The sequence below is a fragment of the Peromyscus californicus genome, unplaced genomic scaffold, assembly GCF_007827085.1.
Source record: "Peromyscus californicus insignis strain IS unplaced genomic scaffold, ASM782708v3 Scaffold_4__1_contigs__length_199733344, whole genome shotgun sequence".
Classification (NCBI taxonomy): Eukaryota; Metazoa; Chordata; class Mammalia; order Rodentia; family Cricetidae; genus Peromyscus; species Peromyscus californicus.
In genome coordinates, this window is record NW_026294562.1 from 116,535,170 (window position 1) to 116,558,548 (window position 23,379).

Sequence of the window (23,379 nt, forward strand, 5' to 3'; positions counted from 1 at the left end):
AGATAGACAGACAAAACAGCATTCAAGTAGGAAAACAACATCCTCATAAAACAGACAGTAAAGATATTACTTCCTATCATCAATATTACTGCTCATAATTCTTGTATGTCTCTAATAAGCTCTGTCTACTAAGAAATATTTTTGACTCAAAACTCATTTGAGATGCCTGATGTGATCCAAGTCAACTACTACAAATGGTAATCAGAGCTTGTTAGGAAATTTGCCCAGGAGGAATTGTGTCTGTGAACTTCATGTCCAATGACACAGATGTAATCATAAGGGATATTGAGGGGAATGAAATTAGTATCTCTTAGTTGTCACCTGGATTTAGAAACTCAGATGCAGAGCCCTAGGTTGGAAAGTAATTATGAATCCTCCAGAGGTAAATAACACACTGAAAACAAAGTACTGAGATTCCTAAAATATATTGCATTCCTTAGCAATGACTTTAATAATAAAAAGAGGACACATGGATGGGTTCATGCATAATTGATACGTGAGATTCTTCCTGACTCTTCAATATTGCACTTTGCTCAGGCTCTCATCTCAGCTACATTACAAAGATGTTGTCTTTGATCTTTGTCTTACTGGTCCTGAAGCTTCCCTTCCATTTCTGCAGTTTGACTGACCCTGTGTGCTTTTTGAGAATGAAAGACAAGAAAAATCCAAAAGAAGATAAAGAAATTGACTGTTTCTTTTCCATTTATACAGAGCACAGAAACATGAAAAATGAATATTTCAGTGGAAATCTAGATAAGCAGTAAGTACCTCTTTCATTTTTAAATCCTTGTTTATCATGGTATATGATGCATTCTAGCACTGTTGAGAGGTAGAACGTTATTCTGTGTGTCTTCTTTCTGTGTTTTCCTCCTACCTCTAGGACATCACCCAAATATATTTCATGTTTACAGAAGGTTATTGTAATATTTATGATGGTTTAGAGGTTAGCTTGCTTTTTTTCTCAAGTCACAGATTCCAGTCTGGAAGCTGAATGAATGATCCATGATATCAAATTTGTTTCTAGAGACAATCCTTAAATATGACAATTCCCAACTGCTGTCATGTGATGTCCCTAACAAACATAGTACTAAGCACTGCTTTTAGTTTATTTCATAGAGGTTAGAATAAAGTGGTTTTTCTTTCATCTGCTATTATTTTTTTGCTCATCAGCATAGAATGCCCAATTTCCACACAGAGGGCCTTGGTATATCTGCCCGGACTTTTAGTTAGACATATCAAAAGGTACTGAGATTTTTGTTCAAATAACCTATGTGTCATAATTTCACAACTGTTGTGTTCTTTGATTCCACAGCTGAAATCAGGTGTGGAAAAACAATGTCTGTTCACTATGAGAATTTTATGCCATCCTTACCTTTACATTCAGTTTCACATGCAAAGTCACATTTTTTGGGGGGGAATAAAGAATTTCAGACCTTTTTTCAAAGTTCTAGATTAGAAACACATGAAGCTTCCAATTAGAATACTCCAGTAGACAATTTATTAATTTGTTAGAACAGAGGGTGCTCCTGCAAGCAATGACTTCCTGCTTCCCTTTTAATGTGTTAGAATAAAGGTGTTGCCTGTGGTACCTGCTAACAGTTGAGAGCGGAGTACTAAGGTTGCAAATGTATCCAACTTACCCCATGCTGAATGCCGTTTATTGACTTAAAATTTGTCATTTCTCATTTTTACTGTATATGTTTTCATTTATTATATTATACTTTCAAATCTCTTTCTACTCTTTCCCTAATTATATAAAATAAATGTGTTTATTGTGAGAGTGAGTGTACTACACAATCTTAGATTTATATGTTTGACCAGTTTTCCTATATCATTGAGGTTACTGGTCGAGATTTCAGGTGAGAAAATTATTACAAGGTCCTTTGGAGTTTGATAGGGAAAATGTCAAAAATAACATTCTTGGGTAAGAATTTGGGTAAGAACACATTTCTAGATGTGGCATTGTATATGTGTGAGGATCATCACAGGGAAGTTTTCAGTTTTAGACAAAGGTTTTGTTCAGTTTTTAATACCATATCCCAGTGGGACATTCAAAACAGATGAAAGTTTATGACTGTCTTATATAAGAGAAATCTTAGAAGATTTGAAAAATTGCAGTAGCAGTGAAACAATATCCTACGTGTTGAGTACGCATCTGTTTATCAAAAATATCATTAGGTTTGAAGGAGAGTGTGGAACAAAGGGCAAGTGATCATATAGTAGCTATAAATGTAATATTCATGGTAATATGAAATAAGGAGATGACACAGACATCCAAATGATCAGATAATGAGGAAGAATGAAGGGGTGTTTGAGTAGAATTCGAACAAAAAATTTTCACCAATATATATGTCATGTCTCCCCTAAGTCTATGAATATCTACACATTGCAGGCAAACTGTGCCATGAGAGTCAAGGAAAGGAGGTTTTTAATTCATCTCATTCACTCTCAGATTTCACCAGCTAATCAATTATTATGCCTCAGTGATGTGATCTCCTATTTAAGATTATGAGAAATTTTATGTCTGAAATTCTGACACTTGAAATCATAGGGTTTTTCTATATCTATACTTACATATTTACATGACACAAGATGAGAGAAGTCCAGAGAAATGCTCTAATTTCTCCTAACTTATGAGTAATAAAGAAAATGGCAAGGCAAATGTTTCCTTCCTAGACCCATTTGTTTGCATTTTTTTACCAATACAAATAATCCATTAGTATAAAAATTGTCTCATGGAGGCATAAACACCTCATTTGAAAAAAAACAGTCCTGATTATTTCCTGAATTTTCTTCATATACATCTATGTTGGTTCATTACAGACTGGGATTGTTGTACCTAAATTCCTATTAAGGCTTTTTTTAATTACATAACATCATGTTTCCAAATTAGTGCATGTTTCTTTTCCTGTTTGTGACTAAACAGCAGTTTTTGTTTTATGGGTATTCAGTATTATTTTCTAAGCAATATTTGGAGGATTCTAAGCATGATTAGAAACATAATATCACAATTAATAAAGCAAATGAATTTATAGAGAAACATACTGGTTATTAATGCACCTATATCGTGTTTTATCTAATTAAATAAAGAAATAATATCAGATCATTGTGAATAAATTACGACTTTCAGAAACATGGCCATGATGAGTGAGATTCAGCAAAACTAAACATATATTCATCATCTCAAAAGAGACTCTTGTGTGAAAATAAGTATGGGTATTATGAAGAGACATTTTGCCTATTTACCTACTAGTAAATTCTTTAAAGTGATTGTTTAGCTATATGTGAACAGCATGGTTAAGGCAACTGGAACATGAATTTTAATGGAAAATACGATATCATACATATTTTATCAAACTAATTCTACTAATGTCCTATGCCATCACAGTGAACATAAGTGAGAAACGATAGATTAGTCATTTATTTTCATATGCTTTGTAGTGCATCAGGACCTTATTTTGTGGCATGTTAGAGAATTTATATAAACTTACTGTATATGTATTCATTTTAACTTAAAAATGAATAGTATCTTCCATATATTCTGCAAATGCTCTGAATCTTCCTAGCTATCATCAGATGGAATTTGTCAGGACTGTTTGTTTATGCAGTTCCTGCTCATTTTACATTTCCGAGTTCAATGAGCACTTAGGTTTGTCATTTAACAAACAAAATTTCAATTATTCTAACTCCTCTCTTGACATACATAATCAGAATTTCTCTGTGGCTGAGAAAAGGAATCTTCTTGTGGCATTCATTATTCTTCATAAGTTGGAATTTGATTGACAGATGAAAGAAAAGTAAGCTTTATATATGTATTACTCTCTACATTTCCAACATGTTGTAGATTAGATGTCAGGGATACACAAATGCTTGTACTATATATTGTTGATCTTCATGTCTGCATTGTTGATATATAGTGCAATAAACAGGAAATTAAGTTATTGATATGTGTACCTTCCATTGGAATTGGGTTCCCAATTTTGCCTATAATTTTCTACTATTTGTCCAAACCATGTTGAAAATATTCTAGTCATGCATGTTTCCCATATGGATGTACAGTGATGAGAGGGAAGGAACCAAAGCATTCAATCAATCTCCATTCAGAATGAGTCAAATCTCCAAACTCTGAGTCTACCTGAACAATGTAGGAACAATTCACTTATTTTCTCACATAATTACACCAACTTGTATTGTCTATTTAAAATTTTATTACTCATTTGAAGATTTCATGGAATGCATTATGATAATATTCACATATATGGATTGTCTTAGAACTGAGAAGAAACTGCTGTTTTCTTTATGCCAGTCTGATCAAGTGATTTTAAAAAAGGGCCTAAGTGTCCTACAGTCCTCACAGAATATTGAATGTAGTTATTAAGCATATCTTAGTATATCTTCCATATATTAAAATTATACAATTTAATGAGAAGTCCTCTTCCTGACCATGATCAGATATATGTGACCATAAGATTGAGATGTAAACTTGAGATTACATATACACATCAGATGAAATTACACATTACAGTTCAGGTATTAGGGAGATACCACAGCTGGTTATACATATATGAATTTACAAACAGAAGGAACCATGTCCAGAGTTTATGGCCCACTAAGTCCTACCTATAAGAGACCCTCCATCAGAGAATTATTTATCTGGTGGGTTGACACCTCACCTATCCATTGCCATCTGCTTTATATTACTGGGCCTCAAGTAAAGCCATTACTACCAGCAGCTCTCAGCATGAGGCAGTAACTAAAACACTCCTAAACAACACACTGAAATGAGAAGTTATTGTTAAATAAGATCAAACTCTATAAAACTATATTAAAACAGTTATAGCCAATCAAAACACCTTAAATGAAAGAGATGCTGAAGTAAATCTATTACAAAGGACATATCAGGACAAATCTCAACCACACCAACTTGAACCCAGGGTTAGTTCTGTAATACAAAGCTGAGCATGTAGGTTGAAAGGTATCAGTACAGCATAAGGGTCCATATGAAGAGAAAGGAGCTCATTCCTCACTGGAAGCAGGTATAGTTATATCCAAACTTATATCACTAAACATTGAACATCCTCAAATACAAAATGAAAACAAAAATGTATGTGAAAGGAGAGAGGGAGGATAAGAAATATTATGCTATTTTCATTAATCCCTCTGGCTTTTCAAAGCATTTCACACAGGCTGAGTTGGCTACCTACCCTCAGCAACATCACTGTCCAGCATTGTCCAGTTCTGCCTCTGTATAAAAGTATAGCATTCTAGGTAGCAGATAATACAAATTTATTTTACCTATGTTTAATTTTAGAAGTATACAATGAAGGCACAAGCAGATTCAACATTAGCCAGTACAAACTTTTTTAGTGTCTGAAGGGCATGCATATATTTTATAAAGTTTGCAGATAATAGGATAGAACTGTAGGAAACTGCAAAGTAAAAAAAGGCAATCTCATTGGCATGAAATCCACTCTCCACAAAGAAAAACCTTTATGAATCTTAATATTCTCCCACAGGTCTCACATTCTCATACTTCAAATAAATAGAACTTGTGTCTCCATAGCAATAGGTCCAAAAACAAGAATTCAATGCTATTCTCCCATTGAGTGTAATATAAAATTGTCATGTTTGTTACCTAATCTCTCATGAATAGTGTGCTCTGTTTCAGGTTGACACCTAAGAACATCCACCTGATTTTCTCTCTTTATTTTGCCATGGAAGAAATCAATAGGAACCCTCATATTTTACCAAATGTTTCTCTGCTAGTTGACATCAAATGTAACCAGGTGGCTGACAGGAGGAAATCTGGTTCTACTGCAAAAAGAAGTGAAAATTTTCCTAACTACTACTGTAAAAATCAGAGAAAATATTTAATCGTATTTACAGGACCCATGTGGGAAGTTTCTGCAACCCTTGGACCACACCTGTACATGTCCAGAACTCCAGAGGTAAGTCAGAGTGGGATACTTTAATGAAATAGTGTCTCCTTAAAGCTGATTTTCTGAGAATCAAAAAGATTAAAAGGCAGAGACTTGGTTTTTATCTATTTTGTTCCATCAAGTATAAATGTTCAGATACTTTCTGAAGGAAACATAACAACTTTATCAAAAATAGGCATGAAAGGCAGCAGAAATGTGAAACACTTTACCAGAAAACATAAATTTATTTGTAGTTTTGGAATAACCACAAGAAATTGGAAATAATTATAATAATGAGGTGAAGAATTCACACTTTCTAACACCCCCAGTATTTGCTTACTACACTTAGGTCTTAGACCAATCATTATTCCTTCTATCTTACTTATACTGTGCTTATGTTCTATGTCCTTCAGCTCTACTATGGTCATTTTCAACCTCTCCTGAGTGCCCATGAACAATTTCCTTATCTCTACCAGATGTCTCCCAAGGACACATCTCTACCACTAGCCATGGTGTCCCTACTGGTTCACTTCAGATGGAACTGGGTAGGAGTGATCATTTTCAAATGAAGACCGTGGAATTCAATTTCTTTCTGAATTGAGAGAGGAGATGCAAAGGAACATTGTCTGTTTAGCATTTGTGAATTTTATCACAGATGACAACATTTCATACTTTTCAAAAAGCTAACCAGTATAATAGGCAGATTATGATGTCATCAGCAAAAGTTGTGATTGTTTATGGAGACAAAGAGTCTGCTCTACAAATACACTTTATGATATGGAAATTTGGAAAAATTAATAGAATCTGGGTCAGTATATCACAATTTGACAAGATGACAGTTATAGGAGATTTCTTGCTTGACTCCTCCCATAGTACTCTCATTTTTTCACATCAGAATTCGGAGATGCCTGCTTTTAAACAATTTATGCAGACAGTGCACCCTTCAAATTACAGTAAGAAAATTTCATTTGCTAAACTATGGTGGATTTATTTTAAGTGTTCTTTGTCATCATTTAACTGTAAGAAACTGAAGAATTGTTCTGCCACAACATTATTGAAGTGGTTATTTAGTCATCCATTTGGAATGTCCATGAGTGATACAAGTTATAACTTATACAATGCTGTGTATGCTGTAGCCCACTCACTCCATGAGATGCTTCTGCAACAATTAGACATATGGTCTGAGAATCCTGGGAAAGGGCTGGAATTTGACTCCTGGCAGGTAATTATTCATTGATTGAATGGCCTGTATGTCATAGAGATGACATTCTTAAAGGTAACCATAGTTTTCTAAATCCATGCAAACTACACACCTTTCTCTCAGGTGCATATATTTCTGGACTCTTTCACTGCATGTGATGAAGATCATGTTAGTGTCATAAATTATGACAGAGCTGTTACTGACACACAAGTTAGCATTTTAGAATCTAAAGGAAGAAATTTATGTTCAGAATATTGCAAGCACACACATGAGTCTTGTGTTCTTAACATTTGGAGGAACAATATTTTTCAGGAAATATTTAAATGAAACAAGAAAATGACTTTTCTTTTATATGATCAAAATGTTATTCATCATTTTAAAACAGAGATTCCAGATGATAACACTAGTGCTTTTTTGATCTATTAAGGAAAGCAATTCCCACGGTTATGATCAAATAACAATGTTGCCAGGAAGAAATATAGATTGTGTCTCTACTCTATAAGCATATAATTTAGGTGGTGTTTTTTAACTTATGAATACCAGTGATAAAATTTTAACTCTAAAGTGTAGTAAAAATTTATTTCTACATATAATTTCTTTCATTTACTACTGAGTACTTCTAATCCAGTTGCTTTTTAGTGGAGGCTAATGAAAATTACCAGCATTATATTCTTTATATACTTTATATTTTCTCTCCTAATGTGTAGGCCCAGTTGAAACTAAAATAACAATGTGTTTTAGATATTCTCTTTTCTGAAGTACATACAATTTGTAAATCCTGCTGGAGACCTTGTGAACATGAACCAGGAGGCAAAACAGGATACAGAGTATGACATTTTCTATATCACAGATTTTAAACAATCCTGTGGATTTAAAGTGAAAATAGGGAAGTTTTCTGGACATTCTCCAAATGATCAAGAATTGTACATATCTGATGAAATGATAGAGTGGGCAACAGATTTTAGACAGGTAATTTAGTCTTAACTCAAATGATTTACATGTAGCACAAATACTCTAAAATAGCATGCTTTATTGAAGTAACACATTTTAACTATTACTCATTTATTGACTTACATCCAATCTTCTCTCTCTCTCTCTCTCTCTCTCTCTCTCTCTCTCTCTCTCTCTCCTCTCCTCTCCTCTCTTCTCTTCTCCTCTCTCCTCTATTGTGGTGTTCCACAATTTATAAATCACCACAAATTCATAATATTTTATCTTAAAAACAATGGAATTTTAGTTTATAATATGATACATGAGTTTTGTAGAATTTTCAGTCCTTCCTTGTTGTGAGTCTTACAGATTTTGCAATTTATATTAAACTTTTTGTATTTAAAATGTATCTGATTTTTCTCAGACTCCACCCTCCATATGCAGTAGACCCTGCAGTCCTGGACATAGAAAATCCCCTCAGGAGGGAAAAGCCATCTGCTGTTTTGAATGTAACCCCTGTCCAGAAAATGAAATTTCCAACATAACAAGTAAGGATATGATTTATCAAAATAATCAACAGATTGTTTATTTCTCTCATATTTATATAGTTCTCAAAGAATCCTTTGAGGAAAAGGAAAAGATAAATTTTATTATGAAGTTGAATGCATAAATAACATTGCTATTAGAAATACTACACTCTCTGTCTTTTTAACTACATTTTATCTGATCAGTCTTGACCTCACAAACATAGTATTTTTTTCCAGGATATGACTTTAGAGTAATAAAATTACTGTTGCAACTTATCATCAGCCTAATGGTCAGCATTTTTAATAGCCATATCTTTATTCAGTTTACTTAAGACTTATATGCTATGCATCCTTTTATTCCCAGTAACCCCAAATTTCTAACAAGGAGTGGAGTGGATGTTCAGGGATGTTCTACCATGTTTTAGAAATGTTCATTTTTGTACTATGTGCTATTGTAGACCAATTCTATCATTGATAGTTTGTATTTCAAGTCCTACTATATTTCACAGCTTAGTTTGGATTCAATCATATTGAACTCTGTATTAAATATTTTGTTATAATGTTCACAACAAACAATACACAGAGAGTTTTTTTTAAATAAGTAAGTAGTGGAATCTACATTGATGTACAGAAACTTTGAAAACTATATTTTCATAGTATATCAGTTTCTGAAGAATGGAATTAATTATTGTTGTAGTGAGAAGAAATAGCTAAAAAAATTAACTAGCATTTTCATTTAGAGCCTGACAAACAGGTAAACACAATTCTATATGATTTGCACACAGGATTGTGAAGAAACAGCACAGGTTTTCAAAAAATATATACTGAAATTATAAGTGTATTTGATTATAAAACAGTGAATATTAAGAGGAAAAATCACTTTAATTCACAAATATTGTACTGATTCAAATGATAGTATCACATATATATTAAATCAAAAGTCAAACTTATTTACTTTTGTGCCAGTTGAACACAGAGATACTACACTCAATTTTATTAAATTTCCCTTGCTCCTACTTAAAAAAGCATGGGAGGAATGGAGGAAAGGGAAGCTGTGGTCAGGGTGTATTGTATCAGAAAAAAAATGTATTTTTGATAAAAATAAATAAATTCAACACATTTATACCGAATTTTAAATAAATATTAAAAATTGAAGCATTTCAATACTTCTACTCACCAGTTTAGATGACTTTGCTTAGCAAAATCAGAGAGGACTGAACAACTAAAATGGAATGTAAACTTTCTGATGGATAAACTCAATCCTGCAATGGCATCATCATTGTCACTTTTCAGTTTGGTCTGTTGGGTCAATTCAATAGAAAGAAAAGTGAATATACTGTGGTATAAATTACAAAGATACAAATGGAAGGAAGTTCTCAGACTCATCCAGTACTATCTTTTGTAATTATGTCCTTGAGGTATGGGATTTGGTTTTGATGATTTACCAGTAAATACTGCCACCTTGGGAACATTGAACAATCAAATCTTATAGAAATTAGTAAAATTTGCAGATAATGTGCCCAACCATATATCAAACAGTGAAACATAAAAATAGATGTCATATTTTGACATGTAGATAATTTGGGTGATAATTTGTTCATGTTGTCTCTGCTTTCCTAGGCATTATCAGTGCTGGCTATTTTTTTTTTTTTGCTTCTTTCCTTTTTTCTTATTTTTGAGATTATGGCACTGTTACATCATTTACCCTTTCTGTAACCTTCCTCCAAATCCTTCCTTATATTCCTTCTTTCTCTCTTTCAAATTCATAGCCACTTTTCTCATTAACTCTTGGCATGTGCATATATTTTATGTATATACATATATACTTCTAAATACAAACTTCGGTCTTCAGAGTATTATGTGTATGTTTTTAAGATTGGCCATTTTGTTATCCAAAGATAATCAGTTGGTGTCCCATACTCTGGAAAGACAATTTCTCCCATGTTCAATATACCTTAGATGCCTGCAGTTCTCCGTGTAGTGTTGAGGTCTGATTGTCTTGCTGCCATTTACTTTGCCATGTCTATTACTTTGTTCTTGTTTAACTAATGTTTAAACAGTCATGATAGTGAGACTTTATGGCTGTAGCTTGTGACATTTCTCTGAGACAACTACTCACATCAATTGCCTGTTCCACTAACACTTACAATATTTTCATCCCCCTTTTCTGCAACTTTTCCTGAGATACAGTTGAGGGAGTATTATTATAAATGTACCCACTAGACTGAGCTCCACAACTCTAAATTTTCACTGGTTGTGATTTTCTCTAGTGGTCTCTGTCTCAAAGACAAGTTTCCTTGATGAGGAGAGACTACTTTACTAATATGCATTAGCAAATATTTTGAACATTGTTAGGAATTGTACTGGTTTAATAATTTGGTGGAATAGGTTCTTTCCATGATATCAAGTGGGTAAGGCTTCTATCGCAAAGGAAACACATGAGAACATTTTTATGTGGGACCTAATTGCTGCTGATACACAGATCATAATATAGAAAGCAATAGCTCATTCTCAGTTATTGTTTGGCATAGTTCTCAAAACTGTGAGTAACTACTGTGTTTCCATGAATTACCCAATCTAAGGTAGGTTTCTGTGGCTACCTGAACATCATATAAAAGTATATCACTGTTTTTGGAAAATACTAACAAGGTTTGGAGTAAGTAACATAAATATAAAAAAAAACCTTACCATTATGATGAAAAGAAAAAAAAAGTAAGAATTAAATCCTGTTCATCAAACATATTTAATTTCCATATACCACAAGAGGTAAATAAAATTTAGCTATGACTTCCTAATACTTTACTGTACCTATCACATTGCAAGAATACTAGGGAAAAATTAAATCTGAAAATGCTGCCCTTCCTATACTAGACATGAATCATTGTGTGAAGTGTCCAGATGACCAGTATGCCAACACAAAACGAACTCACTGCCTCAAAAAGATTGTCACCTTTCTGGCTTTTGAGGATCCCCTGGGAATGTCTCTGGCTGGCTTGGCTCTGTGTTTCTCTTCTCTTACAGCTGTTGTACTCGCTATCTTTTTGAAGCATCAAGACACTCCCATAGTCAAGGCCAATAACCGAGTTCTCAGCTATGTCCTACTCATCTCCCTCATATTTTGTTTTCTCTGTCCCTTGCTCTATATTGGCCATCCACATATGGCCACCTGTATCTTGCAGCAGACAACATTTGCAATTTTCTTCACCATGGCAGCATCTTCTGTCTTGGCTAAGACAATTACTGTGGTACTAGCATTCAAGATCACTGTTCCAGATAGAAGAATGAGATGGCTACTGGCATCAGGTGCACCTAACTTCATCATTCCCATCTGCACTGTGATCCAACTGATTCTCTGTGGAATCTGGATGGGAACTTCTCCTCCATTTGTTGATGGGGATGTACATGCTGAACATGGCCATATTTTGATTGTCTGCAACAAAGGTTCAGTTATTGCCTTCTACTCTGCCCTGGGATATTTGGGCTCCCTTGCCCTGACAAGCTTCACTGTAGCTTTCCTGGCCAGAAATCTACCTGACACATTCAATGAAGCCAAGTACCTGACATTCAGCATGATGGTGTTCTGCAGTGTCTGGATCACCTTCCTCCCTGTCTACCAAAGCACCAAGGGCAAGGCTACAGTAGCTGTGGAGATTTTCTGTATCTTGGCCTCAAGTGCAGGGCTACTTTTTTGCATCTTTGGCCCAAAGTGCTACATTATTTTGTTCAAACCACAGATAAATTCTTTTCATAAGGTCAGGAAAAGACATTCTAAAACTGAAAATATCCATTAAACATAATAAACATTTCCTATACCAGACATGCCTACAATATCACAAGCATCCTTTCTGCTAACCAAATATTATGTCAAAGTAAGAAGTTTAATCTTATGAAAAAATGTACAAAATAAGCTGCATAATAAAGTTTGAACACAAAATATGGATTTCAGTTCTCTTGGATGAGACATTATAATAAGCAATTTCTACAAATGTAATTCTGCTTTTTGTTATTGTTTATGATTGAATTGTGAGGCTATTGGCATGGAAAATTTTACCTTATTTCATTTGACTGCAATTTTCCACTAAAAATGATGTGTTATTTTTACATTCCAAAAAAATATGGGCATGTAGAGTGTATATTCATCAGGATTTAATTATGAAACCCTTCATTTTGATCTAGGATTGTCAAGAAGCTATAAAAAAGTAATTAAATTATGTTCTATGTAAGGATATAGACCAAAACATGGGATAATGCAAAAAACGATGTCAGGATGTACATGAGTCTAAGTGTTTTCTGATTTAATTTGAAGTTTGAACAATAGGAAGATATTTCATGTCTTAACTTGTATGACTGTTGAATATCTCATAGCTGGGAATGGAAAAGGGCCAACAGTTTAACACTCTATTTTTAGTTTGCTAAATTATCACAGTATCAAATGCCTTTTCAAATATTTATGTTTATGTCTAGAGACATAATCTGCTCTTATGCTTTGCTATAAAAGCTTATTTATGTAATAGAAAGAAGTAAAGGAAGAAATGCATAATAGTTTACAGTCCTGAGAAATACAGACTAAGTGCTCTGACCTAAATAGGACATCTAACCAAATCCTCCCATCATCATGGCTTTGGGACCATCTTGGAATCGGTGGCAGAAGGATTTAAGAGCCAACAGGTAAGGAGTTCTAGGAATGCCATCTTTACAGCAAGATGTTTCTATTGTACTTCTGGTTACTTGACAAAATCTCCACAAGAACAAACAAGTGAAAATCCTGGCAAAAACTCAGTAGATCTTCTTTAGGAACCCACCCCTACATATTGATGAGCTATAGGCAGTTCATAGTGCCTATGGGAGGAAAAGATCTGTTACAAATATAATAAATGGCCCTAAAGTCATGCACATGTTACCATCACTAATTGAGCTTACTGTGTTATAAAAATCAACAGCCAAAAATATGGGAGAAGTGTATCTTTCTATGAGTAGAATGTTGTATGGATAAGCAAGGAGTAGATATGTTTCTGTTACATTGATTAATGACATTCTCAAATAGAAATAAATTTAAAAATGTTCTCTTTGAGACTCTTCATTGTACATCTATGAATTGAAGCTAACTGTTCCCAGTAATAAACTTGAGGGTCTGTGGGACTGCAATTAACCTGTGCCCTAAAATGTTCTTGGGCTTTATAGGAATTCCTAAGGTCAGATATCTTAGGGCCTAGATGAACTAGTAAGTGAACTAAATAGAGAGTTCCTACTACCTGAATGTTAACAGAACCTGGAAATAGACATAGAGAAAAGCAAAGGAATGCTGATTACAACTTGAAAATTGGTGGTGCTTTTTGTCATCTTTAAACACCTGGAGTTCTTAGAACTACAGTATAGGCTGGGACCACATATCCTTTATAACCCTCTAGCTCTGGATTGTTCTGTAAGATTTTGTGACATTTTCATGGACAAGAAATAGCTTGGTCACAAAGTGGTTCATGTGCATAGTGGCTAATAGTCAGTAATTTAGAAAATGGTTGCTATTTTTCCTTAATTCATGATTTTAAGGATATTGGCACTTTCAAGAAAGTCATTATTTTCTTTAAAGGACACTGTGACAGGAATATATCCTAGGCAAATTCCAGATCAGTGACATCCCTTTGAAAATAACATTTTGAGGTAACGTGTTGGACAATGTATGTCTATATTAGAAGTTATAAGAAATACTGATGTGTCTCCTGGGATCTCTCCATATAGAATGTATAATAATAAGAATTTGAGTGGGAATTGACGACTAAAAACCTTTTACATGGCCTGAGTTTTGTTCTGTGACATGGATCTGGTCTGGAATGCAGCCCTGATCCTCTGAGAGACTTTTTTTTTTTCTGTTTTAAAAAGTACAACCAGTTTACCGTCAGAACTTTCATTGGACATACTCCTTTCCAAACAGTTTCCTCTGACACAAAAGCATCTGCCTTATGGAGACACAGTTTATACTTCCAAAGGCATGTGCTGAAGCCCCCAGTGAATCATACTGTGTAACAGAGAGAACAGTGAGTGAAGACTTGGCTAGTTCTCATTACAAGCTAGTGTTCAGAACATCACAGTCCAACTTGGCTCCAGGGGCCCAAGAGTTCTTCCAGATGGTTCTTGGAGATCTGCAGACCTGAGGCCCTCAGAGGAGGAGCTGCCTGTGCCCCTGCGCTGCATCCCATGGCTGTCCACCTGTGGGTCTCTCATAGACTTGTCTCCTCACACACTCTGACAGGGATGTTATAGTGCCGATCGTCCTCAGCTATGAGGGTCACCATTGGCCAGTCCTTGGGGGGGGTCAGTAGGATAGACTGTGATGAACTCCTCGGTGTTATACTTGGACAGCCGGTACCCCTGGATGGTGTGGCGAACAGCATAGGCAAGAAAGAACATTTCAACCTGTTCAAGGCCACCAGTGTGTCCCACCTGGTTTAGGTGGTTCCTTAGCAGCTGTCCAGGGTCATTTGATGTGCCTCGAGCAAACAAGAGCACAGAAAAAAACGGAACTTCCTTTCCCTTCTCTTTATCTTCATAGAGTTCGATAGCTCTGTTTAACATTAGAAATTTGACAGCTTCATAGAGGCTGTACTCCTCTTCTTCATTTGTGAACAGTTCATCACACGCTAGCTGCCTGGCTTCAGTAGTCTTCATTTCAGCCAGGCTCGCCCACTTCTTCCTCAGCAGGGCAAGAGACTCCTTAAGTCTTTCAACCAGGTCCTCATTCTTCCTATCAAACCTCAGTCCAAGTTTCCACTGCTTGATCCAGCTGTGCTTGTTTATCAGCTTCTCTGGTAACAGCGTGAGCTCCGGGTCCTGAAGCCAGAGGGGCAGCTCCGCCAGCTGGCTCATGGCCTGGAACATTGTGGCCCTCAGCGCGCAGTAGTTATCACCACGTACTCGCCTTATAGATGTGAATTTCTGAGAAACTTCCTCATAGCCCTTCTTCATACACGTGGCTTTCTGAGTATTTCCCCTCCATTCATTTTTGCAGTAGTCCATAATATCCATTTGAGGAGCCACACTTAGCCTGGGTTCTGATATTCCTCTTTCATGTATTAGCAATTCTTTCTCCTTTTCTATTTCATCTGCAGCATGATACATGTCCTCCTCGTGCTCGGCCGGGCACCGCATCGCGGCCCGGGGCTGCCCGCCAGTCGTCACCTTCCCCTGCGTCTTGGCCCAGCTCGCTCCTGGCCACGCTCCGGGTTGAGGCATGGTTCCCCGACACATGAGTGGCCACGCCCGGCCCTGCGCTCCCACCGTCCCGGGGCCATAGCTGCTGCTGCACCCACGCCTCGCGTGGTCGGCAGAGCGCTTCCATGAGCATCACTCTCTGAGAGACTTTTTTACAGCTTGGCTTACTTTTATCTGAGAAAGACTCTCATCTTTCATTGCTCACAGTGTCAGGGAGGGATCCAGTGAACCTTGTAAGTATCAAGGGTTACTTGAGGCTATTTTGAGTTGTTTATCTTCTCTCTTATGAGGTCCGAGTAGTCTGGAAATTTTAATTGCAGAGGAAACTGTTACCCAGCACTCCACTCCCTGCTATGTCTCTTACCCTCTTTCTGTACCCTCTTCTGCAGTGATCCATGAGCTTTCGCATCAGTGACTACAGATGTCCACAGATAATTAATAGCCTACCATGTCCCAATAATAGGCCATTGTTCTCAGGAGATTCACCCATAGTTATGAGTTGGGGCTGACAATAACAGTGATCTATGGGTAAAAGCACACATGTTCAGAATGCAGTTTGACAGGCCAATAATGTCTATCAAATACAACTATAAAAATTGTTTCTTTAAGCACAGATTTTTGCTCTGACTTACATTACCAGACTTGACCTCTTTCTTGTCAAGTAGGCATTAAATCTAATTGGAAGACTGTTGTTCTTACCCCCTGATAACTGAGCACCTATGCAGAAGAAATCATATTTTTCCTGGAATGTTGCTGGTGTAGTTTGCAGGGTCCATAGACAAACAGGAATGTTGTTGATAGTTCTCCACTGGCAACTTCACATTGCCCCTCTGACATTCCATTAGGCAGCTAACATGGTGATAGGTTCCATTCTAGCCCCAGGTTTATTCCTCTGTGTCCTGCAGTCCAAGTGTATATATTCAGTGTCTTTAGCCATAGATAATACCATCCAGTCCTGGCATAAAAATCAAGAGCATAAACAATGGCTTCTATAACTTGTGGGCCTTAGGGTCTTTCCTAGACTAAAACACATAGGGGCATACCCACTACTATCATTAAGTTTTCATTTAGTAACTTTATGGCCCCTTGTGGTGTCCTTTTACAACCATGTAGCATAACAGTAGGGTTGCAAAATAGTTCAAAGTATCATTGTAACAGGATATCTCACCAATGACTTTCCATATCTACAAAGCATTTATTGCTTAGAATTTATCACCTACATAGTAAATCATTATACAGAGGATATATAGTACAAAGAAATACTCCAAAACCTTAGTGTGTTTATAAACACAACCTTGGTCAGGCACTCTGAAAGCCTGTTTTCATCGGTTTAATTAAGTGTCAGGTTATTCCAGATGTTCACAATTAAGAAGATACTAACAGTGAACGTAAGTATGGTCTAATACAGCATGGAAAGGTTTCATCAGCTTGTGTCAGTTACTTCCTCAAAGATCAAAGATTGTTACAAAGCATGTGTAGGAATTTCTAATAAGGTTGATTCTTTTAATCCTCAGTATTTCTCTTCAATCCATTTTATTTATATATCCAGGAGCTCTTCCATAATCCCCATACATTTCTCTAACCTGGATGAACTATATGAGCCTCACTTAAGCAAATCCAAAATAAAGCATTAAACACAGAAAGAAAACGCGGGAACACAGAGTCAACATAAGTATTTCAGATATATGAATAATGAGTATAGAAAGAAAGGAGAATTAGTTCAAAGGCATAGGGAATATTTTCAACAAAGTTGTAAAAGAAATATTTCCTAATTTGAATAAAAACAAATGCTAGAGGCATGTAGAACACCAAATATATAGGTCTTAAAAATAAACTTCCCATGCCATACAGTAGTCAAAACACTAAACGTACACAGCAAATAAAGGATGTTGAAAATAGAAGAAAGATTGATTTAGAAACATAATCAGATCCATATCAAATATACAATATTATTCAATGGAGACCACAAAAAGCAAAAGTCATTGGATTGATGATGTAAAAATTGAAAGGCAGCAAATCCGAGCCCTGTGTTCTGCACCAAACAAAACTATTAGTCATAGTGGAAGAAAAATGGATAATTTTCGCAAAGAAAAGCAAATTTAAGGTTATATGACAACTTAAGAAGATCTACAGAAAATAATGAAATGCAAATGTAGATATGAATTGAAAGGTAAATAATAAGACATAGGGGACAAATGATCAATTATAGAACATTAATCAATAGATGTCTAATAGATAAAAACAACAACACAATGACAAGAATTTAAGAAATTCCAATTAACTTTATAAAAAAAAGATGTCAAATCAGCAATAAAGACAGAGAGATTAATGGACTGGATTAGTAAATAGAATGCATCTTATCACAGGCTACAAGACAATCACCTAACAGCCAGTAACATGTATCACCACAGGGTAAAAGGAGGAAAAATATGTACCTCAGGAAAATGAAACCAAAAAACTAATGTAATTCACTTCAAACCAATGCTAATCGGACAAATAAGTAGAGACTCTTAATACATGTTTAGGAAAAGACTAACAACAGGATAATACCACAATAAACATACAAGGACCAAGTATAAGAGCATTCAATTTTATAAAAGAAACACTACGGGACTAATAACAAAAAATTGACACCAATACAATAATAGTGGGTGATTTCAATGTCCCATTATGAACAACAGACAGGTTATCTGATGATCAAAAAGTTGCCCATCATTGTAATTATATAGATTCCATACAATAGTAGTAATACAGCCACTTTTTGAGCTATTAATGAACCCAATTCCCTAGGTTACCATTAAATAATAATGTTGTCAGAAAGAAAAAAAGCATTTGGCTCTACTCTATAAGCTTATTATTTAGAGTGTGTTTTAGAGTATCAACACCTGTGATAAAATTTTAAACTTAAAGTGTAGTGAAACATTATGTCTGCATATAATTTCTTTTATTTACTATTGAGTACTTCTAATAAAGTTACATTTTAGGCCAGGATAATGAAAATTGTAGACATTACATACTTTATATTTTCTGTCCTATTGTGTAGGAATGGTTAAACTTAAAATGACAAATGTGTTTTAGATGTTCCCTTTTCTGAAGAACATATAATTTGCCAATCTCACTGAAAATGAACCAGAAGGCAAAACATGATACAGTGTATGACATTTTCTTGTGTGTGTGTGTGTGTGTGTGTGTGTGTGTGTGTGTGTGTGTGTGTGTTTGTGGTGATGCAAAAATCAATTTTATATATTTATTGATTAGAGAATAAACAGAAGCTTGCATTGGATATGTCTGAGCTCTCATGTTACGAAAACATTAATTTTTGAATGACTGAACAAAAATGTATGCATAGTTAATATTAACAGAAATACTTGTCAAAATGTCAAGTATAATGTTATATGCTTGAAATACTACTGTTTGCAAGAATAACTCAGGATTGTTGTAAGCCTGAGTCCAACCTGATCTATTCAATGAGACTGTTTCAAAAATTAAAACAAACAAAATTTTCAAATGAAGTTCACAAAGTCCAGTTTGTTTGACACTTCTGAGTCACTTAAATTGAAAGCTATAAAATCTGATAGAGTAAAATTCCTGCTGTGGGATGTCTTTCTCTAAGCTATGAATATGTTTCATTACCATTGGTCAATAAAGAAGCTGTTTTGGCCTATATCAAGGCAGGATATATCTAGGCAGGAAATCCAAGCAGGAATGCAGGGAGAGAATGGCAGAGTCAGGAAGATGCCAGCAAGCTACATAAGAAGCAAGATGTAAAAGCACTGGTAAGCCACCAACTACATGGCGTTACACAGATTATTAGAAATGGGTTAATTTAAGATGTAAGAACTAGGAGGCTGGAGAGATGCTGTGGGATGGTCTGTATGTCAAATGTGTTGCTGATTGGTCAATGAATAAATCACTGATTGGCAGTGGCCAGGCAGGAAGTATAGGCGGGACTAACAGAGAGGAGAATTGAGAAAACAGGAAGCTGGGTGGGGGAGACACTGCCAGCCGCCATGATGAGAAACAGCATGTAAAGATGCCGGTAAGCCATGAGCCATGTGGCAAGGTATAGATTAATGGAAATGGATTAATTTAAGCTGTAAGAACAGTTAGCAAGAAGCCTGCCACGGCCATACAGTTTGTAACCAATATAAGTCTCTGTGTTTACTTGGTCGGGTCTGAGTGGCTGTGGGACTGGCGGGTGAGAGAGTTTGTCCTGACTGTGGGCCAGGCAGGAAAACTCTAGCTACAGCTCAGGGGTTAAGAGCGCTGACTCTTCTTCCAGAGGACCCGAGTTCAATCCCCATCACCCACATGGCAGCTCACACCTGTCTGTAACTCCTGTTCCAGGGGATCTGACACCCATGGCAAAACACAAATGCACATAAAATAAAATTAAAAATATATTTAAAAAAGATGTAAGAACTAGCTAGCAATAAGCTTGAGTCATAATCCCGTTTGTAATTAATAGTAAGTGTCTGAGTGATTATTTCACAAGCTGCTGTGGCTCCAAGTGGGACAGAGAAAAGGCTTCAGCTACAAATCCCTTCCTGAATAATCCTAATTTAAACCTTATACAGCAGTTATTGATTGTATACCATATAAAATATGATGTGTGCAATAGCTTAAGTAAATAAATAGAAAAGAAACTAGTAATACCTCAAATGATGAAAGGATAATATAATAAACTACAAGAAAGAAAAAAAAATCCTTAGAGCTGTATTAAAGATCATGAACTCCTAAAATCAATCAAGAAAAGATGCACATGGTTCAAACAAAAATTCAAAGTTTTCAATTCTATGCCTGTTGGGTAAACAAAGTTAAATCACAGTCTCTTTAAATTCTTTAGTAATGGCCAAGGGAGATGATACACCATGTTCTACCATTCTCTGACTTATATTTTTCTTTTTTCTTTATTAAGTAATTTTCTACTCACTCTACATAACACCCACAGATCCCACCTCCTCCTTCCTCCCATCTCCCAGCCCTCCCTCCCAAGCCACCCCACATCCCCCAAATCAAGGTCTCCCATGGGGATTCAGCAGAGCCCGGCACACTGAGTCTAGGCAGGTCCAAGCCCCTTCACACTGTACCAAGGCTACACAGAGTGCCGCAACACAGGCCCCGTATTCCCAAAATCCTGCCCATGCACCAGTGATGGATCCTGATCCCCCTGCTTGGGTGTTCCCCAAATAGTTCGAGCCAAACAACCGTCTTCCATATCCAGAGGGCCTAGTCCAGTTCCGTGGGGGCTTCACAGCCACTAGTCTACAGTTCATGGGCCTCCAATAGTGTGGCCAGTCATCCTTGCACTTCTTCCAATCAGGGTTTTGATGTTTCCCACCTGCAGAATCCCTCCTCTCTCTCATCAATTGGATGCCTGCAACTCAGCCTGGCGCCTCCCTTGGATCTCAGTATCAGCCTCTATCAGTCACTGGACAAAGGCTCTATGATGATAGTTAGGGTATTCGCTAGAGTAGACCAGTCCAGGCACCCTCTGGATCACTGCCAGCAGACCAAGGTGGGGTCATCCTGGTGGGTTCCTAAGAACTTCCCCAACACCCTGCCTCTTTCTTTTCCCATGATGTCTATCATGGTATTTCCCTCCCTGTCCTCCCACTCTGTCCCTGTTCCAGCTTGACCCACTTCCCTATATTCTCATTTCCCACTCCTCGCCCTCTGCCACCCCCACACACACACCCAGTCCAATCATGTAGAGGTCATCTCCTTCTCCTTTGCTGGGTCATTCATGTGTATCTCCTAGGGTCTTTCCCTGTTAGCTAGCCTTTCTGGAGCTGTGTGTTGTAGTCTGGTCATCCCTTCTCTCACATCTGGTATCCACTTATGAGTGAGTACATACTCTAATTGTCCTTCTGAGTCTGGGTTACCTCACTCAGGATGATATTTTCTAGTTCCATCCATTTGACTGCAAATTTCTTGATATCATTGTTTTTTATTGCTGAGTAGTAATCCATTGTGTATATGTGCCACATTTTCTTTATCCATTCTTCAGTTGAGGGGCATCTAGGTTGTTTCCAAGGTCTTGCTATTACAAATAGTGCTGACATGAACATGGTTGAGCATATGTCCTTTTTGTAAAATTGAGCATTCCTTGGGTATATATGTCCAAGAGTGGTATAAGCTGGTCTTGAGGAAGACTGATTCCCAATTTTCTGAGAAACTGCCAAAATTATTTCCAGAGTGGCTGTACAAGATTGCATTCCCACCAACCGTAGAGGAGTGTTCCCCTTGCTCCACATCCTCTCCAACATAAGCTGTCTTCAGCGTTTTTGATCTTAGTCATTCTGACAGGTGTAAGATGGTATCTCAGAGTCATTTTGATTTGCATTTCCCTGATGACTAAGGATGTTGAGCAATTCTTTAAATGTCATTCAGCCATTTAAGATTCTTCTGTTGAGAATTCTCTGTTTAGCTCTGTAGCCCATTTTTTTAATTTGGTTGTTTGGTATTTTCATGTATAGTTTTTTTAAAAGTATTTATATAATCTGGATATCATCCCTCTGTCAGATATCAGGTTGGTGAAGATCTTTCCCCATTCTGTAGACTGCCGTTTGTCTTATTGACTGTGTCCTTTGCTCTACAAAAGCTTCTCAGTTTCAGGAGGTCCCATTTATTAATTTTTGCTATCAGTGTCTGTGGTACTGGTGCTATATTTAGGAAGTGGTCTCCTGTGCCATTGTGTTCAAGACTACTTCCTACTTTCTCTTCTATCAAGTTCAGTGTAACTGGATTTATGTTGAGGTCTTTGATCCACTTGGACTTGAGTTTTGTGCATGGTGACAAATGTTCTACATGTTGACATCCAGTTATGCCAGCACCATTTGTTAAAGATGCTTTCTTTTTTCTATTGTATATTTTTGGCTTCTTTGTCAAAAATTAGGTGTTCATACGGATGTGGATTAATGTCAGGATCTTCAATTCAATTCCATTGGTCCATGTGTCACTTTTTATGTGAGTACCAAGCTGTTTTTATTACTATATCTCTATAGTACAGTCTGAGGTCAGGGATCATAATGTCTCCAGAGGTTGCTTTATTTTACAGGATTCTTTTAGCTCTCCTAGGTTTTTTTGTGTTTTCATATAAAATTAAGTATTGTTCTTCCCAAGACTGTGAAGAATTGTGTTGGGATTTTGATGGGGATTGCATTGAATCTGTAGATTGCTTTTGGTAAGATTGCCATTTTTACTATGTTAATTCTACCTTTCCATGAGCATGGGAGATCTTTCCACTTTCTGATATTTTCTTCAATTTCATTCTTCAGAGACTTAAAGTTTTTAACACACAGGTCTTTCAATTGCTTAGTTAGAGTTACCCTAAGGTGTTTTATTTATTTGTGCTTGTTGTAAAGAGTGATGTTTCTCTGATTTCTTTCTCAGTCCAATTATCATTTGTATATAGGAGGGCTACTAATTTTTTTGAGTTAATCTTGTATCCTGCCCCCTTATTGAAGGAGTTTATCAGCTGTAGCAGTTCCCTGGTAGAATTTTGGGGCTCACTACATCGTCTGCAAATAGTGAAAGTTTGACTTCTCCCTTTCCAATTTGTATCCGCTTGATCTCCTTTTGTAGTCTTATTGCT

The 23,379-nt window shown here is 36.3% G+C and overlaps 1 protein-coding gene and 1 pseudogene across 1 annotated transcript; one reads left to right on the plus strand and one right to left on the minus strand.

The window, feature by feature from the left end:
• The first annotated feature begins 563 nt into the window (after nucleotides 1-563).
• LOC128125409 (vomeronasal type-2 receptor 116-like) lies at nucleotides 564-12,367 on the plus strand (annotated as a pseudogene).
• Nucleotides 12,368-14,631: 2,264 nt separating this feature from the next.
• Nucleotides 14,632-15,818, minus strand: LOC128125410 (ubiquitin thioesterase otulin-like). The gene has a single exon (XM_052762806.1). It carries the CDS (start codon nucleotides 15,816-15,818, stop codon nucleotides 14,847-14,849), a length of 972 nt encoding a protein of 323 aa, XP_052618766.1. The 3' UTR covers nucleotides 14,632-14,846.
• Nucleotides 15,819-23,379: the final 7,561 nt, after the last annotated feature.

Excerpts from the sequence above, each read along its gene's own strand:
- LOC128125410 (XM_052762806.1), bottom strand. The coding sequence starts at position 15,818 with ATGTGTCGGGGAACCATGCCTCAACCCGGAGCGTGGCCAGGAGCGAGC.